Here is a 24,433-nt window from a genome sequence, read left to right on the forward strand (position 1 = left end):
TTCTAGTTCTCAAGATCAACTTAGAGCAGTAGATAAAACTACTCTACACTAAGAAGACTCCTCCCTTTGAGGGGAGATATTATAGTGTATTATAGTGAGTCATAATGGTATAAGTGGCGGTATGGTTGTCTTATGGCTAGAATCCAAAAATTGTTCTGTTCAAAATTATTCAAATAATCATATTGACATGTTGGTTGAAGATTCTAAAAATAGCGTGTGGAGGCTCACTGGTTTTTACGGATCTCCTGAGATCTCTCGCAGGAGGAATTCCTGGAACTTAATTCATAACCTTGCTGACAGCTCTAATCTACCTTGGTGCATCATTGGAGATTTCAATGATATTTTTTCTTCTGATGAAAAAAAGGCAGAGTAGTCAGACCAAATTGGTTAATCAGTGGTTTTAGGCAAGCTGTTCAAGATGCAGGATTGGTTGACATTCCTATGGATGGGTACTCTTTCACTTGGTTCAAGAGCTTAGGAACCGCCAGAGCTGTTGAAGAAAAACTGGACAGAGCTATGGCTAATATCGATTGGGGTACGCTATTTCTGAACGCAAGGCTGGAATGTTTAACGGCTCCCTCTTCTGATCATTACCCTCATTTTCCTCTGTTGTGAAACTAGTACGATTCAGCATATGGCTCACAAGAGTTTCATGTTCGAAAACACATGGTTAACCGAATTGGGCTTTAAGGAATTTGTGGATTACCATTGGCTAAACTGTGAGCATTATGATATCATAGAGAAAATGGATGCATGTGGAGAAGAGATGTTAAAGTGGAGTAAAAACCACTGTTACAAGGTTAGAAAGGAAATTGACAGTATTTGCAAGCAGATTGATAGAGCTAGGCATCATGTTGTTGAAAGAAATTTCAATTATTTCACAGCGCTCAAACGAAGTTTGAATTCTCTACTAATTAAAGATGACTCATACTGGAAGCAAGGAGCAAAAGCTCACTGGAATAAGGATTGTGATCTCAACACCCGTTTCTTCCATATTACAGCTACAGTGAGGGAAAAAATCAACACTATTAAATCTCTCACGAAGGAAAACGGGGAAGTTACTAGTTCCACTGAAGGGATGTTTAAAGCAGCTCATGATTATTTTATAGATTTATTTCAAAAGAAGCCAAGCTCTCGCGATCGGGTCATACAAGCTATTGCAACATCCATTTCAGATGAAGGTAATTTTATGTTGACAGATGCTTTCACTATTGAGGAATTCAAATATGCTATTTTCCCCATGCAAGCTGATAAGAGTCTTGGCCCTTATGGTTCAAATCCTGGGTTTTATCATCAATTCTAGGACACTTGTGGTACCGAAATTTTCAATGTTGGTTGCTCTTGGCTCGAGAATGGTATTTTCCCTTAAATTCTAAATTCAACCAACATCACTCTTATTCCAAAAGGAGAAGTCCAAACTTCTATGAAGGATTGGAGACCGATTGCCCTTTGTAATGTATTGTATAAGGTGATAGCAAAAGTCCTTGCAAATGGTCTCAAGAGAATTCTAGTAAAGTGAATCTCTGATAATCAATTGGCTTTTGTATCTGGAAGATCTATTTTGGATAATGCTATGGTTGCTATTGAGGTGGTCCATCACATGAAGATAATGACTAAAGGTAAAGTTGGTAATATAGCTCTTAAGCTTGATATCAGTAAAGCTTATGACATGATAGATTGGGATTATTTGAAGGATGTCCTTGCCATTAGGGGTGGCAAAATTGGTCGTGGCCCACCGAGTCGGCCCTCGCACCTGCCAAAAAAGTCGGGTTGGGTTAACATTTTAGGCCCGCCGTCCGTCATAGCCCGCCCCTCCAAAACCTGCCGCCTGCCAAAACCCGCCGCTCCGTCAAAATCCGCTTTTTTAAAGTTAATTCTACTAATTCTAATTCTTGATGGTTTTATTTTATAAATTTATTTGTGAATATATGCAATAACTTTAAGTAAAATTTGTTTAAAAATGCTTTATAAGAAATTGTTCTAAAAACTATGTGAAAAATCTAATTAAAATGTAAAAAATCTATTAAAAAATGAAAAAAATAGTATATAAAAAAATAAGCGGCCAAGCCCTCTGCCCGCCAACCCGCCACCTTGGCGGGGCGGGCTAGGTTTTTATGCCCATTTCAATTTGCGGGCTTGCCCGCCCCGCTCTTTTTTGGGTGGACATATGACGGGGCGGGGCGGGTCGCCCGCTTTGCCACCCCTACTCGCCACTATGGGATTTTGTCAAAAATGGATTGGGTGGATGATGTTGTGTGTTGAAACTGTGGATTACTCTGTTATAATGAATGGAAATATGGTTGGGCCGATTGTTCCCGGGCGTGGGTTAAGGAAGGGTGATCCCTTACCCCCGTATTTGTTTATCCTTTGTGCGGAAGGTCTTTCTGCGCTCATTAGGCAAGCTGAAGCTAGAGGAGATATTCACGGCACAAAAATTTGTAGGAATGCTCCTATTATCTCTCACTTATTGTTTGTCGATGACTGCTTTCTTTTTTTCAGAGCTAATATTAATAAAGCTAATGTGATGAAAAATATTCTTGTCACATATGAAGAAGCCTTGGGCCAAGCTATCAACTTTCAGAAATTTGAGTTCTATTGTAGCAGGGATGTTGATTCTGATAATAAGACTTTATTGCCTAATTCTTTGGGGGTTCAAAAAGTCTTAGGTACTGGTAACTATCTTGGTGTTCTTTCTATTATTGGTAGAAGTAGAAAAGCCGTTTTCAAGTTTGTTAAAGATAGAATTTGGAAGAAAATAAATACTTGGAGTAGTAGAAGTCTATCTCAAGCAGGGAGGGAAACTCTGATCAAATATGTTCTCCAATCAATCCCGACTTATACTATGAGTTTATTTCAACTTCCTTCTACTTTAATTGATGAGATTGAGAAAATGATGAACTCCTTCTGGTGGGGTCATAAAAGAGACAGAGCGACAGGCATCCATTGGCTTTCTTGGGATCGTTTGTCTATGCCAAAAAGTGCAGGAGACATGGGTTTCAAAAATATCAGTGCATTCAATTATGCTATGCTGAGCAAACAAGCTTGTAGTCTTATGATAAATCTTGACAATCTAGTTTCTCGTCTCTACAAAGCCAGGTATTTTCCAAATTGTGATTTTCTGGATTTTGCTATTGGTCACAATCCCAGTTATGTGTGGAGAAGCATCTGGAGTTCTAAGTTTGTGGTACGAGGAGGTTATAAATATAGTATAGGGTCAAGAGAGAACATTTCGCTTTGGGATCAGAAATGGTTGTATGATACTACTTCTTTGGTTAATCCTTGGCCAGATAACTCGGTTGTGGCAAAGCTCAGAGTCTCGGATTTGATTTTTCCTAATGGTAAACAATGGAATCTGATCTTGATTTCTTCTCTCGTTGGGTGAGATACTGCACAAAAGGTTCTCAATACTCCTTTATTTAAAGCGGTTCAAGTGGACAAATTAAACTGGCAGCTTGAAAGAAATGGGAGGTTCTCTGTCTGGAGTGCGTATCGGTATTGTATAAATGAAGCCATTGACACCTCTAATCTTAGGATTGATGAGAGATGGAACCTGGTATGGAATATTAAGACCTCTCCAAGTGTTAAGAATTTTTTGTGGCGGCTTTGTAGGAACTGTGTGCCTACTAGAAGGAGACTTTTAGATAAAGGAGTTAATAGTTCTTCTAGCTATGTTGGTTGTAGGGATGGTGAAAAAAAACAACTATCACCTATTTTTTCAGTGCCCGAAGAGTATTGAGTGTTGGGAAAAAGTGGGTCTCTGGCCTATTCTACAGTAGTTGATTAATAATGGAGTCTTGTTTTCTTTTGTGATTTTTTCCTTCTTACATGTCTCTTATCAAGATCAACAGGCAGTTTTCTCAACTATCTTATGGAGCATCTAGAAAGGTCGGAATAACCATCTCTGGAATCAAATTGAAGAATCATTAGTCAGCATATGTAGTTGAGCCTCACAGTTGTTGGCGGGATGGAGAGATGCCCAACAATTTCAAACCAATAACTCGATTTCAGATCATGCGACAAATGTTACCAAGTGGAGTAAACCTTCGGTTGGTCGGTTCAAATTCAACATTGATGCATCATTCTCTCATAATAAGGTAGGTATATGTGTATGGATTTGAAATGATGAAGGTCAGTTTGTTGCAACCCACACAGAATTCGCCTTGTACTGAAGTTGTTACTGGAGAAGCTCTAGGTCTCTTGGCATATATCAAATAGGTTCAAGACCTTGGTTATGATAACATCAATTTTGAGTTAGATGCGAAATGTGTGGTGGATAGTGTGACTTCACCAAAACCAAATGATTCGGACTTTGGCGCAGTTACTGGAGAATGTAATTGTTTGTTGTCACTCTTTTTTAGAAACTCTCATGTTAAGTTTGTTAGAAGACAAGCCAATGAGTTTGCTCTTGCCTTGACACGGGTGGCTCCATCTCTAACTAGTTTTCATAATTTCACTGTTATTCCAACACGTATTCAAAATATTATTATTAATGATATGAGTTAATCTTTTTCTTGTAAAAGAAATTAATCTTAAAGAGTTAGTTAGAGTTTGATTAGTTAAATAATTGATGAAGAGGCACCAAGGCACCAACTCACCAAATCAGCTTCTTTATATGAATAACAACCAATGTAACTAACTTCATTATGTTCGTTCAATATATCAAATTCATATTTGTTTTCTCTCAAGTATGCTCTCTTTTTCATTCTCTAATATGAAGAAGATGGATTCTAAAAGATTTTTAATTTTAAGAGTTCAGATATCTTTGAAGGTATCTAGAGTTAGGAATCACGTTTACACACATTGTGACTATGTAATTCATGTATTTAGATGATGAAAGATTGATGCACAAATTAAATAAAAAATAAGAGATATTCTATAAATTTGAAGGGCTATTTTTAAACTCATTTATAATATTTTGTTAAAGACTTTTGATTGATAGTAGATCAAATAACTCATATCTTCTCCAAATTAGATCAACTTAGATCAAATTGAATAAATAATTTTTTTTGTTATTGTAATTTTGTTTTCACATTAGTAGTCACTTCAGTGTGATGAATCATATTCTTTATCCCACCTATCATATTTTTTTAGCGAATTTGATTTTCAATTACGTTACAAAATGTGTCATGACCTAACTTTTTCTCGAGGCGGTATCATAATGTATGTATGTGTCAAAAAAATATTTAAAAATAATGCAATTACGTAAGATATTACGCTTTTTTTTTTTTTTTTGGATAGATAGAAACTACACATTTATTAAGAACTGAGAGGGACATTGGTTTATTTTATTTAGATTGTGAGTATGACCACACTATCTTAGGCATCTCATTTTAATATGTATAATTATAATTTTAACAAGTTTTCAATAGCCTTTTTTAATCAGTGTTATCAAAAATAATAATAACAGTCGATACATATTATTTTTTGACTGAAATTTATTAAAAAAAATAATTAAATTTTAGTTTTTTTAAAGTGATTGATTAATCAGTGTTACCAATTTATTATTGCATGAGTCACTAATAGAGAAATATTTGTCCAGATACGAACTTAAATTCATATTTTTAGTAACAACCAATAAAAAATAAGAAAATTGATATTTATTAAAATTTTAATTTTGTTTTTAATTGCCATTATGGGATGGTTGGTTTAATGGAGAAAAGAGACAATCTTATTTAAATATTTTAATTAATAAAAAAATATGATTGATTATGTGTAAATTTATGTGTTGATTTTGTCCATAAGAATTTTCCCATGAATGATATTCTTTATCCCACCTATCATATTTTTTTAGTGGATTTGATTTTCAATTACGTTACAAAATGTGTCATGACCTAACTTTTTCTCGAGGCGGTATCATAATGTATGTATGTGTTAAAAAAATATTTAAAAATAATGCAATTACGTAAGATATTACGCATTTTTTTTGGGTAGATAGAGACTACACACTTATTAAGAACTGATAGGGACATTGGTTTATTTTATTTAGATTGTGAGTAGGACCATTATCTTAGGCATCTCATTTTAATATGTATAATTATAATTTTAACAATTTTTCAATACACTTTTTTATTCAGTGTTGTCAAAAAATAATAATGATAACAGTCTCTTTTCAATACATATTATTTTTTGAATGAAATTTATAAAAATGGTTATTAAACTTATTTTTTTTAAGTGATTGATTAATAAGTACCAATATTTAATTTACATTAACACATTATAAAAAAATACTGTTATTAGGAACTAAATTCTAAATCAGCACAGTTTACATCACCTAACTTAATTAGCATATATAAATTATAAAATATATTTATTAGTTATCCACTTAGCTTAATAAACATAAAGAAAATATTAATTTTTTAAAAGGTGTAAGTTGATTAGAAAAAATGAATTAAGTCGACAATATAAATCAAATCAAATCAAAATATATAAAACATTGTTTTTGATCCAATTATAAAATTAAATTGAATTAGTAAAAATCGATGTGGTTTAATTTGGTTTTCGGTTATAATTTGTATGAACGGTTAAGTCGATGAATCGAACCAACAGATATAATTACACTATAAATCTTTTATTTCAAATATGATAGTATAAGAGTATAAAATATACTGAAAACACGATAGTGGATAATACACTGATAAATATAATATTTAGAAAAAAAATATATATGTAAAACTAGGGGTGGCAAAACGGGCCGGGGCCCGCCGGGCCGCCCGCGCACCCGCCAAAAATTGGCGGGTTGGGTTGGGATTTTAGACTCGCCGCTCGCCAAAGCCCGCCCCGCCAAAACCCGCCGCCCGCCATACACGCCCCGCCAAAGCCCGCCGCTCGCCAAAACTCACTCTTTTTTTAGTTAATTCTAGTAATTGCAATTCTTGATGGTTTATTTTATACATTTATTTATAAATATATGTAATATTTTTTTAGAGTAAATTTGTTAAAAAATTACTTTTATAAAAAATTATTTTAAAAAATAAGTGAAAATTTTAATTAAAAGGTAAAAAAAAGCATATTAATCTATTAAAAAAATATAAATAAAAATAGGCGGGTAAGCCCGCCGCCTGCCAACCCGCCATCTTGGCGGGACGGACATGCCCGCCCTGCTCGTTTTTTGGCGGGCATAAGGCGGGACAGGCGGCCCGTTTTGCCACCCCTTTGTAAAACGATCAATCGAACCAAACCAAACCGATTAATTTGGTTGGATTCAATTTTTGAAAAATATTAAAAATCAAACTAAATCAAATCAATCCAAATATGATTCAAACATTTTTTTCTTACCAAAAACCGATTCAAACCAAACATATTACAATATACTTTTCTTACCTTACCATGGAACATTAATATTTTTATCCTTACTATATAATAGTATATATTTTCCTAGCCAACAATCACTCCATCTTCACTGAAAATCAACTTTCAATCTGATGGGAATTCCTCACTTTCTAGCAATTCCATACCCAATCCCAGGTCACATAAATCCCCTAATGCAATTCTCTCATCTTTTATCCAAACATGGCTGCAAGATCACTTTCCTCAACACAGACTACATCCACAAAAGAATCAACAAAAACAACCTCAAAAATGAACCAACAACAACAATAAACTTTGTCACACTTCCAGATGGTTTGGAGCCTGAAGATGATAGAAGTAACCATAAGAAAGTTATATTCTCAATCAAAAGAAACATGCCTTTGATGCTTCCAAAGCTCATTGAAGAAGTGAATGATTTGGATGATGAGAATAAGGTGTCTTGTATTGTTGTTACTTTTAATATGGGTTGGGCTTTGGAAGTTGGAGTCAAATTGGGAATTAAAGGTGCTCTTCTTTGGACTGCTTCTGCTACTTCTCTGGCTTGTTGTTATAGAATTCCTCAATTAATTGATGATGGAATTATTGATTCTGAAGGTATGAATTATTTACTGTTCACTTTTTACTATAAATATTTACTCTTAGACACATAACATTGATTTTTTATAATTAATTCTACTCAAGTTAGAATTTGTAGATTTTGAGTTTAAACGTGATTTAGACTGAATTTTAGTCTTCCGCATAAAAATTAGAAATAATTGATGATAGAGAAAGATAGGGTTCTGACACGGTAGTGTGTGTTTTCAATGCGGCGGAATAGAATGGACCAGAAAGAATAATAATTCAATGACCAAGTCATTGGTTGAATAAAAAGTGGTTTGATTATGTAAATGAATATAATCTAGCTTATACTGAGCTATATATAGTTTAGTCAATTAGAACGGCTTCAGTTTAATCTGACGCTTACTCAAGGATATTTAATTACTAGTTTTCTTAGAAATGTGAGGACTTTTATAATTTCCTTTTGTCACTGCAGGATTTCCAACAAAAACACAAGAAATTCAACTCTCTCCAAATATGCCTAAGATGGAAACTACAAACTTTCCATGGAAAGCCCATGACAAAATCTTATTTGATCATATTTCACAAGAGATGCTAGCCATAGATTTAGGACATTGGTGGATTTGCAACACAACTTTTAATTTAGAGCATGCAACATTTTCTATCTCACCAAAGATTCTATCAATTGGTCCATTAATGTCACATGAAAATGAAAGTAACAAAAGTTCATTCTGGCAAGAAGACACAACTTGTTTAGATTGGCTAGATCAACATCCACCTCGATCCGTCGTATATGTTTCCTTCGGTAGTTTGGCAATTATGGACCAAAACCAATTTAACGAACTAGCTTTAGGACTTGACCTCGTGAACAAGCCTTTTCTTTGGGTTGTTCGTCCGAGTAATGACAACAAGATAAAGTATGCATATCCGAATGAATTTGTTGGAAATAAAGGGAAGATTGTTGGTTGGGCACCGCAGAAGAAGATATTGAACCATCCGTCTATAGCGTGTTTCGTTAGTCATTGTGGCTGGAATTCTACTATAGAAGGCGTTTATTGTGGTGTGCCTTTCTTGTGTTGGTCATTTTACGGGGATCAATTTGTTAACAAGTCATATGTTTGTGATGTGTGGAAAGTTGGACTTGAACTAAACAAAGATGAAAATGGGTTAGTATTAAGGGAAGAGATAAAGAAAAAAGTTGAACAGTTGCTTGGAGATCAAGGGATACAAGAAAGATCCTTGAAGCTTAAGGAATTGACATTGGATAACATAGTAGAAGAAGGTCATTCTTCAAAGAATCTCCAAAACTTCATCAATTGGGCTAAGTAATAATAATTCAGTAATTGTTTGGGTATTGTTATAACATTGGATTTTTGTCTATGTTTTACTTTATTTCTATTTTTAGCATACATTAGAAGGCACTCATCATAATGGACCAAAAGTTTAACTTCACTAAGCTAATGCACGCATCATGAAATATGAAAAACTACGCAGGCAGAATATCTACAAAGAAATTCTACACTATCTTTCGAATGACATGATGAAATGAATTAATGATTCTTTCTAAACATTCTTCCCCTTCATGATAAAAACAAAAGCATGCATCCAAAAAGTACATCAAAATAATTTTAACAGTCTTCTCTTTCACAAGTCTTATCAAATTTATTCACAGAAAAATTCATGTGCCACAGCATAAGCTTTTAGAAAAAGAATTCAATTTGTGATGCTAGTTTGTGTTTGGGTTTGTTCCATACTACTATCATGTGCCTATGCTAAGAATACAACGTGTCACCCTAACTTATATTTGTCACTCCCACAGTGAATTAACTATATTATCCTTCACAACTTTAAAACTATTTTTTTAAATCCGCGCAAAATTCCCACATTTATCATAATTTATTTGGCGATGTCAGAAATTTTGTAATTCATACCGGCAATTTCATCAAAAGCAAGAATTTTTTCATTTTTTCATGTTTTTTTACTGGCAATGTTGAAATAAACGATAAAAAATCACAGCTTTCATGATTTTTTATCAGAAATTTTAAAATTTTCGATAAAAACTCTTGTATATTTAGCGTGAATTTTGAAAATGCTGAAATAAATGTATGTATTTCAGATGAAGAGCTTTTCAGCTGTTCTGATGCTTGAGCAGGTCAGGCGAATTATCGATGGTTGCGGTCTCCTATTACTGGTTGACTGCTCACTCATCATACTTGATGTTTCACTTCTTACTGCCTTTGTTGAGCAATGGCACAAGGAGACATCTTTCTTTCATCTTCTATTTAGGGATATTACTATCATTTTGGATGATGTCCCTTCCTTGTTTCATCTCCCCATTCCCGGTAGATTCTTCATCTCGCTCGTGTTATTAACCAGAAGCTTGCATGTATTGCGGGTACACAGGATTTGAGAGTTACTAAGGAGGTTGTGCTAAAGGAATTTGAATGTAATAGGAGAGCTCACTTTCGGATGTCTTGGTTTCAGGACAAGTATACCGAGCTTGTGGAGCAGAAAATGTATCAGGCAGTTGCAAGGGTATACATGCTACATCTATTAGCATGTATTATTTTTGCATATAAGTCTCATGTTTATATTGATGCTCACTACATGTGGTTGTTCAGTAGCCTTGAGCATACCAGTTGAACTTGGGGTGCATTGCGTTGATTGTCCTATATACAGCACTTGGAACTATGACTGTCTTTGAGACCAAGAAGCTCGTTGGCTATTTGAGTATATTATATGTATATTAAAAATTATTATTTGTAATTTAGTTCTTATTTAACTATTATGTATGACATTTCTTGATTTGTTTATGTTCTTTTATCAGTGTTGGATAAACGAGCATTTCCCCACCATTTATGACAAGAGGGTGCAGCATACACCTGCTGGCTCCCAACAAGGAAGAGGTGGATGGCTAGGCAAAGAGATCCAGGTGGTGTTTCTAAGTACAGAACGAGACTTGACGCGCTGACAGTAGAGGATGTCAGCTGGATACCCTACAAAGATCATTGAGTCCATCGTGAGTTTGAAGAGTCATCTCTATTTTTTGATTATATGTGGTGGGATACCTTAGTGGCAAGACACTTACATGAGAGGTGTTTGCGCCCGTATGGATATGTTCAGGGCATCCCACAACCAGTTCATGTTATTCTAAGTTCAGGCATTGACATGTGGTTTCAGAGTAACATCATCAGTTTTGCCCGTGCAATTAGAGATAGCGCAGTGGAGGTTCAGCATGATGTACAGTGTGAGGATGGTTACCTGGAGTGGTACCTTACTGTATCACACCCTCACATCATCACACATGTTCAGCATACGGATGATGTTATGACTTCAGATATTCGGGAACCTGTCGATGATGTGTCACCGCCTCCACCTGGTGTTGATGACCAACAGCGCCTACAGATGATCATTGTTATTATGGATAACCTCATGGGTTAGGTAAACCCAAATGGTGAAATTTTTACCAGATTATCACAGGCAGCACACATAGCCCATAGGGGACCTATTTAGATATTTGATTTTACATTTATATTATTTGTATATTTTTTGATAGAGACTATTGAGTACCGTACTTTTTATTACATAATATTTTGTCGATTAGATGTTTGGAAAATGAACATAACTTAACACATTACAACTAACATAAACTAACAGTAATAAATAACAAAACCTAGACACTACCAGATAATTCTTGATGTTTCATATAATGATTATGTCGTCGGCAGATCTTAAAATTGTCGCATCAAACTCGATTTATCTCTTAGTTAACCTATGGTGAAATATTCTCCACATAACCTTCAAATCTTCATCGGTCTTCAACTTAATAAGATCGTATTTCACCTTTCCATCGGTATATATTTGGTCTGCACAAAACTCAATCTTATCCGCCTTTTTATTCTCGGTATCGGGCAACAAATCTTTCAACTTGGATCTCAAGACGGCGAGACATATAGTGTCCTCTGAAAGCCAAAACTCTACGGGAGGTTTCACCTCGTTGAAGTATAATTTTGCCTTAAACAAAAATTGAGTCACTGTAAGATATTTTCTTAACAATACATGATCTTCGTTTATACAATTTTGGATTCATTTTGGATCACACAAAATAGTCGGTGCAATCACAACCATACAAAAATGTCGACAAAATTGTAATCATTGTAAATTTAAACTGCTAAAAATTTCATTTTTTTGAAATATTCTATACGACATGGACTTTTTTTCAAAATACTACTTATTTTCAGAATCAGAGTTACATATTATTTATTTTATTATATTTCTATAAAATCCAACACAAAATTGAAGCCCCCTTAATTATTTGAGACATGTGCAATGGGCCCTGATGTTAGGAATGGAAATGTTAAGGTGCCATAAATTATGGGGTTGTATCGATCACATAGTTTAGATTCTAAGAAGAATAGAAGATGAAGTTGTCGAGGCTGGAGATTGAGATAAAGTTGTAAAGTGAGTTTAGATAGGAAGAAGAATAGAAGATGAAGATGAAGTTTTCGAGACAACGAGATTGAGATAAAGTTGTAAAAAGTATTTTTTTTTTTCTTTTTTTTAATCAAATAAATGAGAGATTAGGGTTGAAAAGTCCCAAGGGAATAAAGTAGAAAAGACAATTTGCAAATTCCAATTCCAAATTTCAACGTTGTACACCATATTACTTTTCCCACCTCTTACTATTAAAAATATAATAATATATTAATACTTGTTAAGAAACACAAACTAATAATAATGATTAATAGTTAATGATACATTAAGATTAGGAAAAATTAACTGGCAATTTAAACACACCACAAACATATCACGTAAATGGCAACAACTTAAACCTTTTTGTTAAGAATTTTTGGTTATTTAATTAGTTTGTTCATAGAATTTAAAAATTATTTTATTTATCTATGATAATTTTAATGAAAATGTACGGATAAATTATTCATAAAAAGTTATCCTGTTATCCGGGATCCCGCTATTCCCACTATTCCCACTTTTGGAAGTCGACCGGGATCCCGCTATTCCCACTATTCCCACTTTTGGAAGTCGACCGGGATTAATAACTCTAACTATAATTAACTTACATAACTTTGTAATAAAGATTACAATGCACATGTTCAGATGAGTTCATTTATTTCTGAACCTTGCTAGATGCTAGTGAAATTTTCAATTTTATTATCATATGCTATATTATTGACTATGTCTACTGAATTGGAATTAAATTATTGTCTCAACCACACTTGATAGTCTGATCCTTTGTCAACAAACTTCTGCCAGCTCCCTTCCAAACGATTCTCCTTAGAGGGATTCCAATCAAACTGACCAAGCTTCATTACTAGTGCATCGCCAACTTGAGCTACGTAACCTTCATTATTTGCATGGTATATCTTGATAGAGCTTCGACAATGGATCCCTGCTCGTCTTCGTGCCTCAATCAACTCGGTTATTACATCGTGGATGCCAAAATCATAGAAATGGTCATAAAATATAACAGGCTGCACAAAATTGTAACCCCCAAAAAAAAAAGTTAAATATGAAACTTACGCACCAAGAACGTATTAGAAGTTAATGTATTCAAAGCTTACAGTTCCAGGATGAGTCAAGATATATGCATATCCCTGCATGAGCTTATCTCGTGGGAATGGCCAGTGACCCTGAAAATAAAATGAAGTGCTAAATCCATTTCTATATTCTCTAATCTAGCAAGGCAGGGTTGTATTGAAATTAAAATCTAGCAACAGTATATGCAATAATGCCATGGATCAAAACTATTGAGGGAAAAAGAACCAAGACTTCAGAATCAACGGAAAGAATAGGAATGATTCATATTTTGATATTTAATGCATCATATTTTGACAGAAAGAAACAGATTGCATACTTGTGTAGACCCTGTATCATGGTTCTCTAGGAACGTGACAGCACGAGAAGGCCACCATCCCATAACTCCTGTTGGTTTCCCTTGAGGGTCTATCATTCTCCAATATTCATTGTGCAGAGCGGAATGAAGTATCCCCTAGGAAATTGTTAACAACAGAATAACAATCTTTAGAATGCAGTAAGCAAGATCATATTAACATATTTTTTTCTGCTTTAACTCCCCTATAAGTGTTGTCTCTAACTACTGTCTCAAAAAAATTGATGATGGATTAGACATCACCAGGAAACTTCATCAATGTCTCTTAAAAGTACCTTTGTAGTTATATCAAATGCAGATGAAGTACCGCCAGTTGCATTGATCCAATTAACTATCCGTTGCCGATGAGCATCTATTTATAAATCATTAGAGGCGGCGGAAATTAGATAGAAGGTAGGCAAATCATTAGAGGCAGCGGAAGACTAGGAAAACTATTAGAAAAAAAAAAATCTAGAGGTTAATAAGTTGATAAAGATATGATATATGATAGAACATTGTGAAGTCATTTGATCCATGTAGCCAACCCCCTTAGTGGGATAAGGCTTGGTTGTTGTTATTGTTGTTGTAAAATTAAACTGTCCTCTCTACTTAAAATTCGAATGATCCTTCTCAATAACTATCTTTCTTGTCCATTTTAAATTAAATTCACTGTGTATCACATTATTAACCAGAAACATTTAAAAAGTTAACAGATAAATTTTACTTGTGTGTTTATAGTATTAGGAAATCAGCATCTACACTATATAAATTTAAACACAATTTAAACTTACTTTCCTCAATACACTAAGGATAATCAAGTGTATATTTGGATAGGCGGTGACTTTGGCAAAATCACTTAAACACCGTGATTTTACTGAAGCTCTGAAGTGTGATTTTTGTCAAAATCACGGTGACTCGTCGTGATTTTGTCAATCTCATCGCTAAGCCAAACATGCAGAATAAATAATAACCTTGGTTGTAGCACAAACTTCCTTGTTCATAAGCTAAACTGTCCCAATATTCTCCAATGGAAAATGCAGGTTTTGATGCTTCAATATATTCTTTAACATAAGTGCCAGAGAAGCCCCTGTGGGAAGCAAATAAGGAGTTACCAAATTTTAAATTAGAATTAGCTATGGAACAAAAACAACAAGAATATCTTCCAACTCCCCACATGATTAAATTTAAAACTAAATATCCATAGCATGCAAACATAGATCACTGAAACATTTAGGATGTTAGCCTCTTTTTAACATATTATCCATATGTTTGGAAAAGAATCACACCCACTCAACAACAGTGATACGAGATATGAAGACAGGGATTCTCTATTAACAATTTCATTATTTAGCTTCGACATTATCAGAGTGCAACTTAAATTTATGAAAATTTTCTTTTAAGCGAGCTCCCTTAAAAGACTAATACTCCAGAGAAAAGTCTTCTTTTCTTCTTTTAAGAGTGTGCTGACAATTTTTGCAAGCTCTATTTTAGCATTTTCCAATCTTAAGTGTTAAGTAAAGGACCAAACAATGGTTTTTACAAACATCCCAACTCACCTGAATGACCATTTGTTTTGCAGTAAAAAATAAATAAATAAATTGCCATAAGCCCCCCTCCCTCCCAAATATACTTTAGCATGAAAAATATTACTTTACAAAGTCAAGACGCCATCCATCAAACCCTATATCTTTGCGAAGCCAGTTCAACCATTCCTTGATATCTTTCCGCACAAAGTCTTGAGAATGGTCAACATTTGGTGCAGCATGGAAGATATCCCCTACACATACCATTTAAAATAGTCTAGATAAGGAGAAACCCAAAATCACCGATGTCATAGGTAATAAAGCATTGTATTTCTCATACTGTGGGAAAGGGGTGACACATTTATGCCTTCCAACTCGGGCAAACATGACACAGGAAGTACTGGTTAAGGAATTAAGACTTGAAAAGTATTTATTGAAGAGTGCAGAACTTTAGAAAAATACCCCTTTTAATGAATACTTTCTACTTTGTATTCCTTAACCAATGCCCTCACACTTACTTTCATTTGGAATTTTATTCATTTGAAATAACAGGAACAGCCTCAAAAAGTCTCCAATGTAATTACTTATCAAAATAACAAGATTGAAATAGTATATCTTGCATTCTTGCTATGTATATATAATTATACCACTTGAAGGATTTCCACGCCCCTGAAAATTCGGATCATCACATACAATTGCTTCAGGTCCCCATGCTAGCTTGCCACCGAAAATGTTCCAAACACCATTTGGACTCTGAAAAGTAAAAGTTGCTTTTCTTATTTTCTATAATGGCCATTTAATAGCACATATTATGTAGTCCAGCTCTTAAAGAGATTGCCCCAATTATAGTTTCCATAAGCTACGGTTTGATATTAAGGGTATGTTTGGATTAATTTATCTAAACTTATCTAATGGCATAAATTTTGTGTGACTGGGATAAATTATAAGTACAGGTTATGACATATTTTATAAGCTTTTTTCAACTTACTTTCATAAGTTTTCTAAAATATCTTATAAAAACAGCTTATAGCATAGACAAAAACAATTTTATTCTATTTTAACATTTGCCATAGAAATAGCTTATGTAAGCTTATACATAAGCGCTTATATTGATAAGCATCTGTGCTATATGCTGCAAATAAGTTGTTTATCCAAACAGACCCATAAATGATACTATGAATCCGTGATCAAAGCAATTATAGGGTAACCAGCACCTCTAAATCACGCTGCCCATAACTAGCAAAACTCTGTTCTCAGCCTAATTTCCAACACCCCTTATGCCAGGCCCAATAGATCTGGAGCATGGACGATGCATGAAACCCAACAGTGAATCAAAGACAGGTTTTGATATCACCTTAGGTTTTGAACTGGACCTAACTCATACTTAGAAAAATTAGCTTCTGAGGTGAGGATTGTCCAACCCTTATAAGCACTACAAAGGTAATATCTCTATCTGATATGAGACTACCCCCCACACTCGGCAAAACGAAGGTACTAGAAGAGTGGAGGTTGCAATGGAAGCAGCCTAAATTTTCCACAAATAATAGGGCTAGGGTAAACTGCATCAAGGCAGAATTTCCAACACTCTGCAAACAACCATAATATCCTCAAAGCTTAGAACCCTTAATCAATGACCGAAGAACAGTAATATCACCTTTCACAAAAAAGATAAAATTTCTGACAAAATGGTTTACCTGTTTATGTGCACATCGATGATTAAGTACAACATCTCCCAAGACCTATTTACATAAGAAACATCTTATAAAAATTAGAACCACGCCAAACATAAAAGTTAAAACATAGTAAAATAATATGTGTGCATAAGAAGTCAAACAGTAAGAAGAGACGTATAACAATTTGTCCCATAGAAATAGTTTAACTATTTGAATCCATTTATGCAACAGGGAAAATGAATCTAGCCACATTCTATATATATAATCTCTTACATAGAAATGAAATAAAGTAAAATCATCAAAACGAATTATTTGCAGCACTGTGCACTAACCAGAATGTTTGCTGTGTTTTTACACAAAAGAAAAAGGTGCTTAACTACTCTCTTCAAGTCTCATAAAATAAGGCTTTGAATACTTCTAATTCTTCCTACCACCTAATATTTTAAAATAATGACTTCAATTAATTTCATGATTATTCAGACCAGTTTCCTTACTAGTGATTCAAACCAGGTGGTGTAACAAAGAAGTTCTTATTCACAAACAAAATGTAAATTTATGCTTTGTATTATTTAAGAAAAAGGATAGTTATTAGTTACTTTTGGAAGTCCCAAAACCATAAAGTTTGAGATTATTGTAAAATTTGAAGAAAATAATTGCTCGAAATACATCTTCAGATATTCATTTTTTATGTCATTACCAGCACAACATACCAGCAGATCATGAGAATGCAATTCCTCTATACAATGTTTAAGTTCGTCCATAGAACCATAGGATGAATTCAAGTTGTAAAGATCAGAAGGCATGTAACCTGCATATAGTTTATATTGTTCATGAATGCATACCACAGTTCAATCATATATTAGTTCATAAAATAAACTTTTTTGGCATTAATTTGAAGATGATTCCCTAAGGAAGAAATTAAAAACACCATTATATCAGCTCTCTTGTGAAGAGAAAGCTTGTAAAAACTATTATCCTTAAATCAGATATTGTGAGAAGTTTAATCTTACATATAGTTTCAAATTATAGAAGTTATTCAAGGCACAAAACTGTCATTTTTCAGCAATTAATGCATCTGTGCTTATCTTAGATTATGCATATTATGTATGCCCCTTTTTCAAAAAAAAGTTGCCATAAAATAATAAAATACAAATTGAAAATTCTTTGGATATTCTCTTAAATGAAATGAAAATATCAATCAGTTCAGTGGCACTAGCAAATATAAGGTAGACATACCATGTATACTTAGAAGGTGGCTAGATCTAGAATATAAGCATTGCAAAAGAATTAGTTCACAAAATAGAAGAAAACAGAAATAAGTGGGGAAAATCGAAGAGAATCTGAGACTAAACTTTTGCTTAATCATGTGAAATTTAAAAAATTATCCTTTAATAGAGAGCGAAATATATGTAAAACACCCAATGCACCATATTGAAGATATAACAACATTGCAGTTCAGTCACCATGATTGAAATTCTGCTGTGACAAACTGTAACAACATACAACTAACAGCAGATAACAGGATTGCTAGCAAGCAGACAGCCACCACTCCAATAACAATGCAACAGTAACCAAAGTTTCTTAACAGTGACAGAATAAGCATTGATACTATTATGCATCCTAGAAAGAAGAAAGCATGTCAAACCTTGAGGGGCAACAGATTCTGTTGGTGGCGGCAGCCAAACTGCAGTCACCCCACATTTAGATAAATCAGCAGCTTTAGATGCCATCTCCTGGTACCAGTGCCTTCTCCAGCTCTCCCAGTTAAATCCTTGAAACTTGAGAAAAATAAAATTCATTAGAGTTTATTTATTTATTTTTCTCCCCCTTTTGATTGTACCGTGCCTATTATATTAATGTCAACCAATCCCGCTAATGAATGATGACATCTCATGCACTTAGAAAGTAAACTACAAGCAAAAGGCTTAATCATGAATAGCATATAGTGTTTATAAATAAATAGCTCATAATAAGAGGTTAGAATTTTCACCAAATGGTCAAGGAATATACCCACCCATTTAACAAAAGGGATCGCCAAGCTATAAATGTTTCACAAATATTCAGAAAAAATACAATGTAAAAATAAGCTGGACCAAGAAGAATTAAATTGAATAACAAGAGTTGTGAGGAGAAAACTACATTCTAATGAATCACCAGATTTAAGCAACTCAACATGCATTTGGGGCTACTATGCATTTACACATGATCGGTCAATTTATTGGGTTGGTAGATACTAACCACAATCTCTCGGCCTGTTCCTGTTCCTGGCTCTGCATTTATGTCATGTTTACATGGGAGAGGTGAACCACATTAACAAAATAAATTTTCCAAAAGAAATTTTAAAATTTCATTTCAAAAATGCAGACACATGACCTAGTATTTTTTGTTCAGAGGCTTTCTCTGTCTTTTGTCGAAGAGCACGTTCCAATGCCTTCCTCTTTCTCTCAATTGTTTCTCTTTCAAAAACATGTTCAATTAAATGATCCCCTTCCTTTGGCTTTTCTCGAGCAATAGACCATACTTCATCGGCTTTAGGCAACTCCAAGGATCTGAACTTTGATGTCAATGCTTCAGCTACATCAGTCTTTTTTGGTGGAAATTTGGGAATGACGGCCTTAATCCTTCTTGCCATCCACTGAGGTATATCTCTACGAGGACCGTCACTCAGTAGTTTCCATTTTTGTGAATCAACATCGGTCAAAAGGTCTATCCTCCCACCATTAACAACATATATTGAACCTTCATCCTCTTCATCTAGTTTTCTTTCTTTCATAAGCAGTGATTCAGCCATTTCAGCTCTCTGTCTCCACATCTTCAAAGCATCTTCTGATGCCATTAATGACCTCTGCAATGCTTCACATCTTCTGAGGTAGGCATTATCTTTACTAAGGACAACTTCTTTGGAAGCATCAATAGTAGCCTTTATGTTTCTCAAGTCAGTTTTAAAAGCCTTGGAAATTGCCTTAGTCTTGTCTGCCACATCTTTTCTCACTTTCTCCAATAATGACTTCATCTCCTCTTCTTGCTGTAGAGTGGTTTTCCTGCTTGACTCTTGAAGATCATGCAAAGCTTTCTCCGCATCAATGGCTCTTTGTTCAAATGCCTTCATCTGTTGTCTGGTGTGCTCCAATTCTATGTTCAGTCTAGCAACCTCATTTCTTGCAATCATCAACTGAGATTCCATATCATTTAACATTCCTTGTAACTTGATATTTTCTACCTGGACAGAGGAAATTTCCGTAAATGGAGATGTACCGTCTATAAATGTTTCCATGGTCTCTTTTGCATGTTCGCCTGCTTCCTCTGCCACCGCAAGAGCCCTTTCTATAGCATGTTTTGACTTCTCTATAATGGAAGATATTGTGCCCTCAGTTGCATCCTTAATTTGCTTTTCGATCAGATGAGATGCTTCAGCAGCAGTGGTTTCAGCAGATGAAATTCTGAGTTGAGCATCTTGTAGTATATGAGAAGTTGCCTGCTGGAAAGCAACCTCTGCTAACTTTTCAACCTGCACTGCAAGTTCAACAGCATCTTGTTTGGCAAGGACCAGCTTAGATTGAAGAGAGAATTTCTCTTCAACAGATTCCTCCAGATTTTTCTCGAAAAAAGATTTGGCAGCCTCCAGCTCAGATATAGCTACTTCTTTGTCATGTAAAATGGCAGCGACGTATTCCTGCTTTTTGGCCTCAGAACGTGCAAGTTCTTCAAGCAATTGATCTCTCTCTTTCTCTATAGCCGCTTGTCTGTCTTGTGCCTCTGAAAGAGCTTTCTTGGCTGTCATTAATTCATCTTCTATTCCCAAAACTTGATCAACAACTTCATCTGTAAACATTTGATCATCATTCTGTCACGGAAATAGAAGAAAATATAGGTCACTAGCCCATTATTACAAATAATAACCTTTTGTCATTTGTGTCTACTCAATATTTCATTATTTAAAGACATGAAACTCAGTTTGTCACCTTTCTGTAGCTCAGTTATTCAAAATGACGTCGAGCAAAAAAAGAAGTATTATTGAGAATGATGCAAACATCCAAATACACTTTTAATAGAGAACTAGAATTGATTGAAAGAACTGGACAAGTGTGTCTAGATATTTCCTAGAGGTAAAAAGGGAAAGTTGATAAAATAATCTTGGTTAAAATATATACAGTTTAGGAAAACTTATTAGTGCCTATTTGATTTGAAAAACTGTTTTCAGTTTTCATTTTCTACTTTCACTTTTAATTGCAAAAATATCAGTTTCTTTCCAGTTTTCAAAAGCATGTACAGGAAACAGTCTGAAATAATTGTTTTCACCATTTCTATGCAAATACCTAAAAAGGAAAAAGCAAAAAAAAAAATAGTGTTTTCACCGTCTCTGTACAAATCATTAGAAACAAAAAATAAAGTGAATATATTTGTTGTGGCTCAAAGTGAAGACAGAAAATGTTTTCTCAAAACAAAAATGTCATAAACTACTCAAAAAGTTAATAGTATTCAAAGAGTAGTTAATGAGTAACTACTCAATGGCTCGTGAAGTCAATGTCAATTGTTCCTAGACTAGAAAGATTTTCCTAAGAACTGCTTTTATGTGATTGTTAACTCTTCTCCGTGTTAATAAACATTCAATAATTTTTTTCTTAGATGTAACACAAAAGCGTCCACTTCAATACTTGTTCAAGGACCACTACATCCAGTCTAAGAAATGTACACAGGGAATTCCTTACATTGTGTGAAAAAACTGTGTGTACTGATTTGAAGATCCTCTTCTCAGCAAAGGAAAATTTTCTGCAATAAGATGAACACAGAAGATTAATGGGGTGTTTTTAACAACTTATTTGGACTTACTTCATGATATAAGCACCTGCAAAATTGTTTAAAAATAGCTTATAGTACTTACAAGCTATTTTCAACTTATTTAATAGGATCAGCAAGATAGCTTATTTAAACATTTTATAAGAAATTTATCCCATATCCCCTATTCGACTCCCATCCACCCCAAGTTCGGCATTTATAATTCAAAAAAAAAAAAACAAATATTGAGAATACAAATACTAGTTTACTAACAGACATATCCAAATGCAAACAGCTTATTGAACTTAAGCATTTATCAAACAAATTATAAACAAATGTTAATAATTGATTTTTCTTAGACCACAAAGTGGGCTACCTACTTCGAACAAACGTCTTTAACCTCAATATTTGAACATAAAGTATGAAATGGAAAAATGGTTGATGTTATTCTTCAAAATACAACATAAGCGATGCACACCTGTTTTTTCTTGACAAAGTTGAAGTTATTCCACGGACAAAAGGTTGTCTCGGAAGAAAGGGATACCGTTTAAGAACTCCCAAAGCTGCTGCATCAGGCAACACAACAGCTCCCATTTTATGCCTGTAAAAAGTAATTACACAAATCATTCCTATACCATCTTACCATATTCTATCATCATAGTAAATATAGATGCACGTTAGATTAACGGTATTTAACGGTGAATTTGTTGGAATAGCATTGAACCATGTTGATTTTAACAAATTCTATTTTTGGAGCTTCTACAAAATCACCCCGACCGACACAGCAATTTAACCAAATTCACTGTGAATCCAACTTTCACTAAATAATTACAACATACTTAGGGCGCAGCATACTTAGGGCCTGTTTGGAGGGGTTTATTTGAGCATACCTACTTTCATAAGTTTTGTGGCACTGTTTGGGAGACTTGGGCTATGTTTGGATATCATAAAATGAACAAAGTGGAATAGAGTGGAGCAGAATGGAACGAAGTGAAATGGAGCAGAAGTGAAATGGAGCAGAATGAAGATTACATTCCAACGTTTGAAAATTTTAGGATAGAACAAAACAAATTCTTCACTCGGCCCAAATCGGAGGGGAAGAAATATGGTAGTAAGTGATGGATTGAAATGGAATCTATACCACTCCATTCCACTCCGCTTCATCCGATTTTAAATAATTCAATCAATGAAATACCACTTCATTCCATCAATCCAAACAAAGTCTTAATCTATATATATAAAGCTAACATGTGCCCCTAGGGCACATGTTAAAAAACATAAATATAGTAAATTTGTATTGGAAAACGTAATAAACACATTAATTATAAACTTTTTATGAAAACAATGCACAATTTCTTAGAATTTTTTTTTTACATTTAGCTCTTAACATGCGCTCTTAGGACACATGTTAGCATGACCATATATATATATATATATATATATATATATATATATATATATATATATATATATATATATATATATATATATATATATATATATATATATATATATATATATAACTTACATTTAGTTTATCCTTTGTTATAAAAATAACTAATGCGAGCTTATTAATAAGCGCTTATTTTGAAAAGCACTTGTGCTATAAGCTGCAAATAATTCGTTTATCCAAACAGGTCCTAACTCCTTTTTTTCTTTTTTTCTGAATCTACTTAACTTTCTATACATGACATCAACAATTATCAACAAAGATACTGCTAAAATGAAAATTGAAATGAAAAAAAATATATGTTAATTAGTATACGAAAACAAAGATTACAACAACTGAACCATACTATAAATTTAGAAATTAGTTGAACAGCACTGTTAATAGAGTAATCTGTAATGAAATGCAACTTCCAAATCAAAAAATAAGCAAAAACGATAAACGAGTTTGTAGAATTTTTCTTACCTTGTTTGAAATACGCGAGTCTAAGCTATTTCTACTGATCTCGATTTTGCTTATATCAATGTTAACATTTGAGATCAATGTTGAATTGGAATTTTGAAATGGCAGGAAGAGGTAATAGAATCAAGGACGGTGCTGCAATGGCGCGGAGACGGAGAGGTTTCAACGGAAAGAAAGTGGAATCACGGAAAGTGTAAGAGGATGAAAGTAAAAAGGGGAAAAAGAGAGTGTAGAATCACGTTTGAGTCAAAGTTGGAGCTGAAAGAAAGAAAAATCGCTTTTTGGAGAAGTCGTTATCGGTGGGAGATTTTTTATTTTTTCAAAAAAGTAAAATGATTTGGCAACTTCATTAATTTATCATTGATGAGTCACTAATCGTGACGTCTCACTAGTTTGGCTTTTGTAGGAGGGGAAGAGAGAGTATTTTTAAAATGTTTATTTTGGTTCAATGGTTTTGAAGGGAAGTTTAATACCTCATTCACATGTCTATAGTATGAGCTATACAAGTGATATCCACCGTCCATGTCTATAGTGGTGATATTGAAATCAATCCTTAATGCGTTTTCGGTGTACTTTCTCGCATTCTTCAAAGCTCTGGCAGGCATTATTTCTAAACTCGAATCTTTTTTCAAATAGGTTTTTTGGGTGGGAGCGAGAACGTGAGAAGAATTAATTGGATTCAATGGGAGAAGGTGTGCAGGCCATTAGATGAATGGGCTTGGGTGTTAGAAATCTGAAAGTTTTCAATAAGGCGCTATTAGGTAAATGGAAGTGGAGAATTAAATCGGAAAGGAGCGGT

General features: G+C 34.1%; 3 protein-coding genes across 4 annotated transcripts; 2 read left to right on the plus strand and 1 right to left on the minus strand.

The window, feature by feature from the left end:
- Nucleotides 1–634: 634 nt before the first annotated feature.
- LOC131613180 (uncharacterized) lies at nt 635–1,303 on the plus strand. The gene has a single exon (XM_058884872.1). It carries the CDS (start codon nt 635–637, stop codon nt 1,301–1,303), a length of 669 nt encoding a protein of 222 aa, XP_058740855.1.
- Nucleotides 1,304–7,297: 5,994 nt separating this feature from the next.
- On the plus strand, nt 7,298–9,407 carry LOC131608877 (UDP-glycosyltransferase 83A1-like). The gene is made up of 2 exons (XM_058880458.1): nt 7,298–7,902; nt 8,342–9,407. Exons 1-2 carry the CDS (start codon nt 7,422–7,424, stop codon nt 9,193–9,195), a joined length of 1,335 nt encoding a protein of 444 aa, XP_058736441.1. The 5' UTR covers nt 7,298–7,421; the 3' UTR covers nt 9,196–9,407.
- Nucleotides 9,408–12,916: 3,509 nt separating this feature from the next.
- Nucleotides 12,917–23,961, minus strand: LOC131608878 (uncharacterized). 2 transcript variants are annotated; one of them, XM_058880459.1, is made up of 15 exons: nt 23,638–23,961; nt 22,204–22,326; nt 21,659–21,719; nt 19,323–20,793; nt 19,188–19,219; nt 18,595–18,727; nt 17,660–17,757; nt 16,971–17,015; nt 15,924–16,029; nt 15,404–15,530; nt 14,725–14,840; nt 14,050–14,126; nt 13,739–13,873; nt 13,446–13,514; nt 12,917–13,355 (listed from the first exon to the last, which is right to left on the minus strand). In XM_058880459.1, the coding sequence occupies exons 2-15, from the start codon at nt 22,317–22,319 to the stop codon at nt 13,083–13,085; spliced, it is 2,859 nt and encodes a 952-aa protein (XP_058736442.1). In that variant the 5' UTR covers nt 22,320–22,326; nt 23,638–23,961; the 3' UTR covers nt 12,917–13,082. The 2 variants fall into 2 exon arrangements, with proteins under 2 accessions (XP_058736442.1, XP_058736443.1); XM_058880460.1 differs by lacking the exon at nt 23,638–23,961 and having other exon boundaries at nt 19,323–20,771; nt 22,204–22,281.
- Between the last annotated feature and the right edge of the window lie 472 nt (nt 23,962–24,433).

Source organism: Vicia villosa, linkage group LG6 (genome assembly GCF_029867415.1).
Source record: "Vicia villosa cultivar HV-30 ecotype Madison, WI linkage group LG6, Vvil1.0, whole genome shotgun sequence".
Taxonomy (NCBI): Eukaryota; Viridiplantae; Streptophyta; class Magnoliopsida; order Fabales; family Fabaceae; genus Vicia; species Vicia villosa.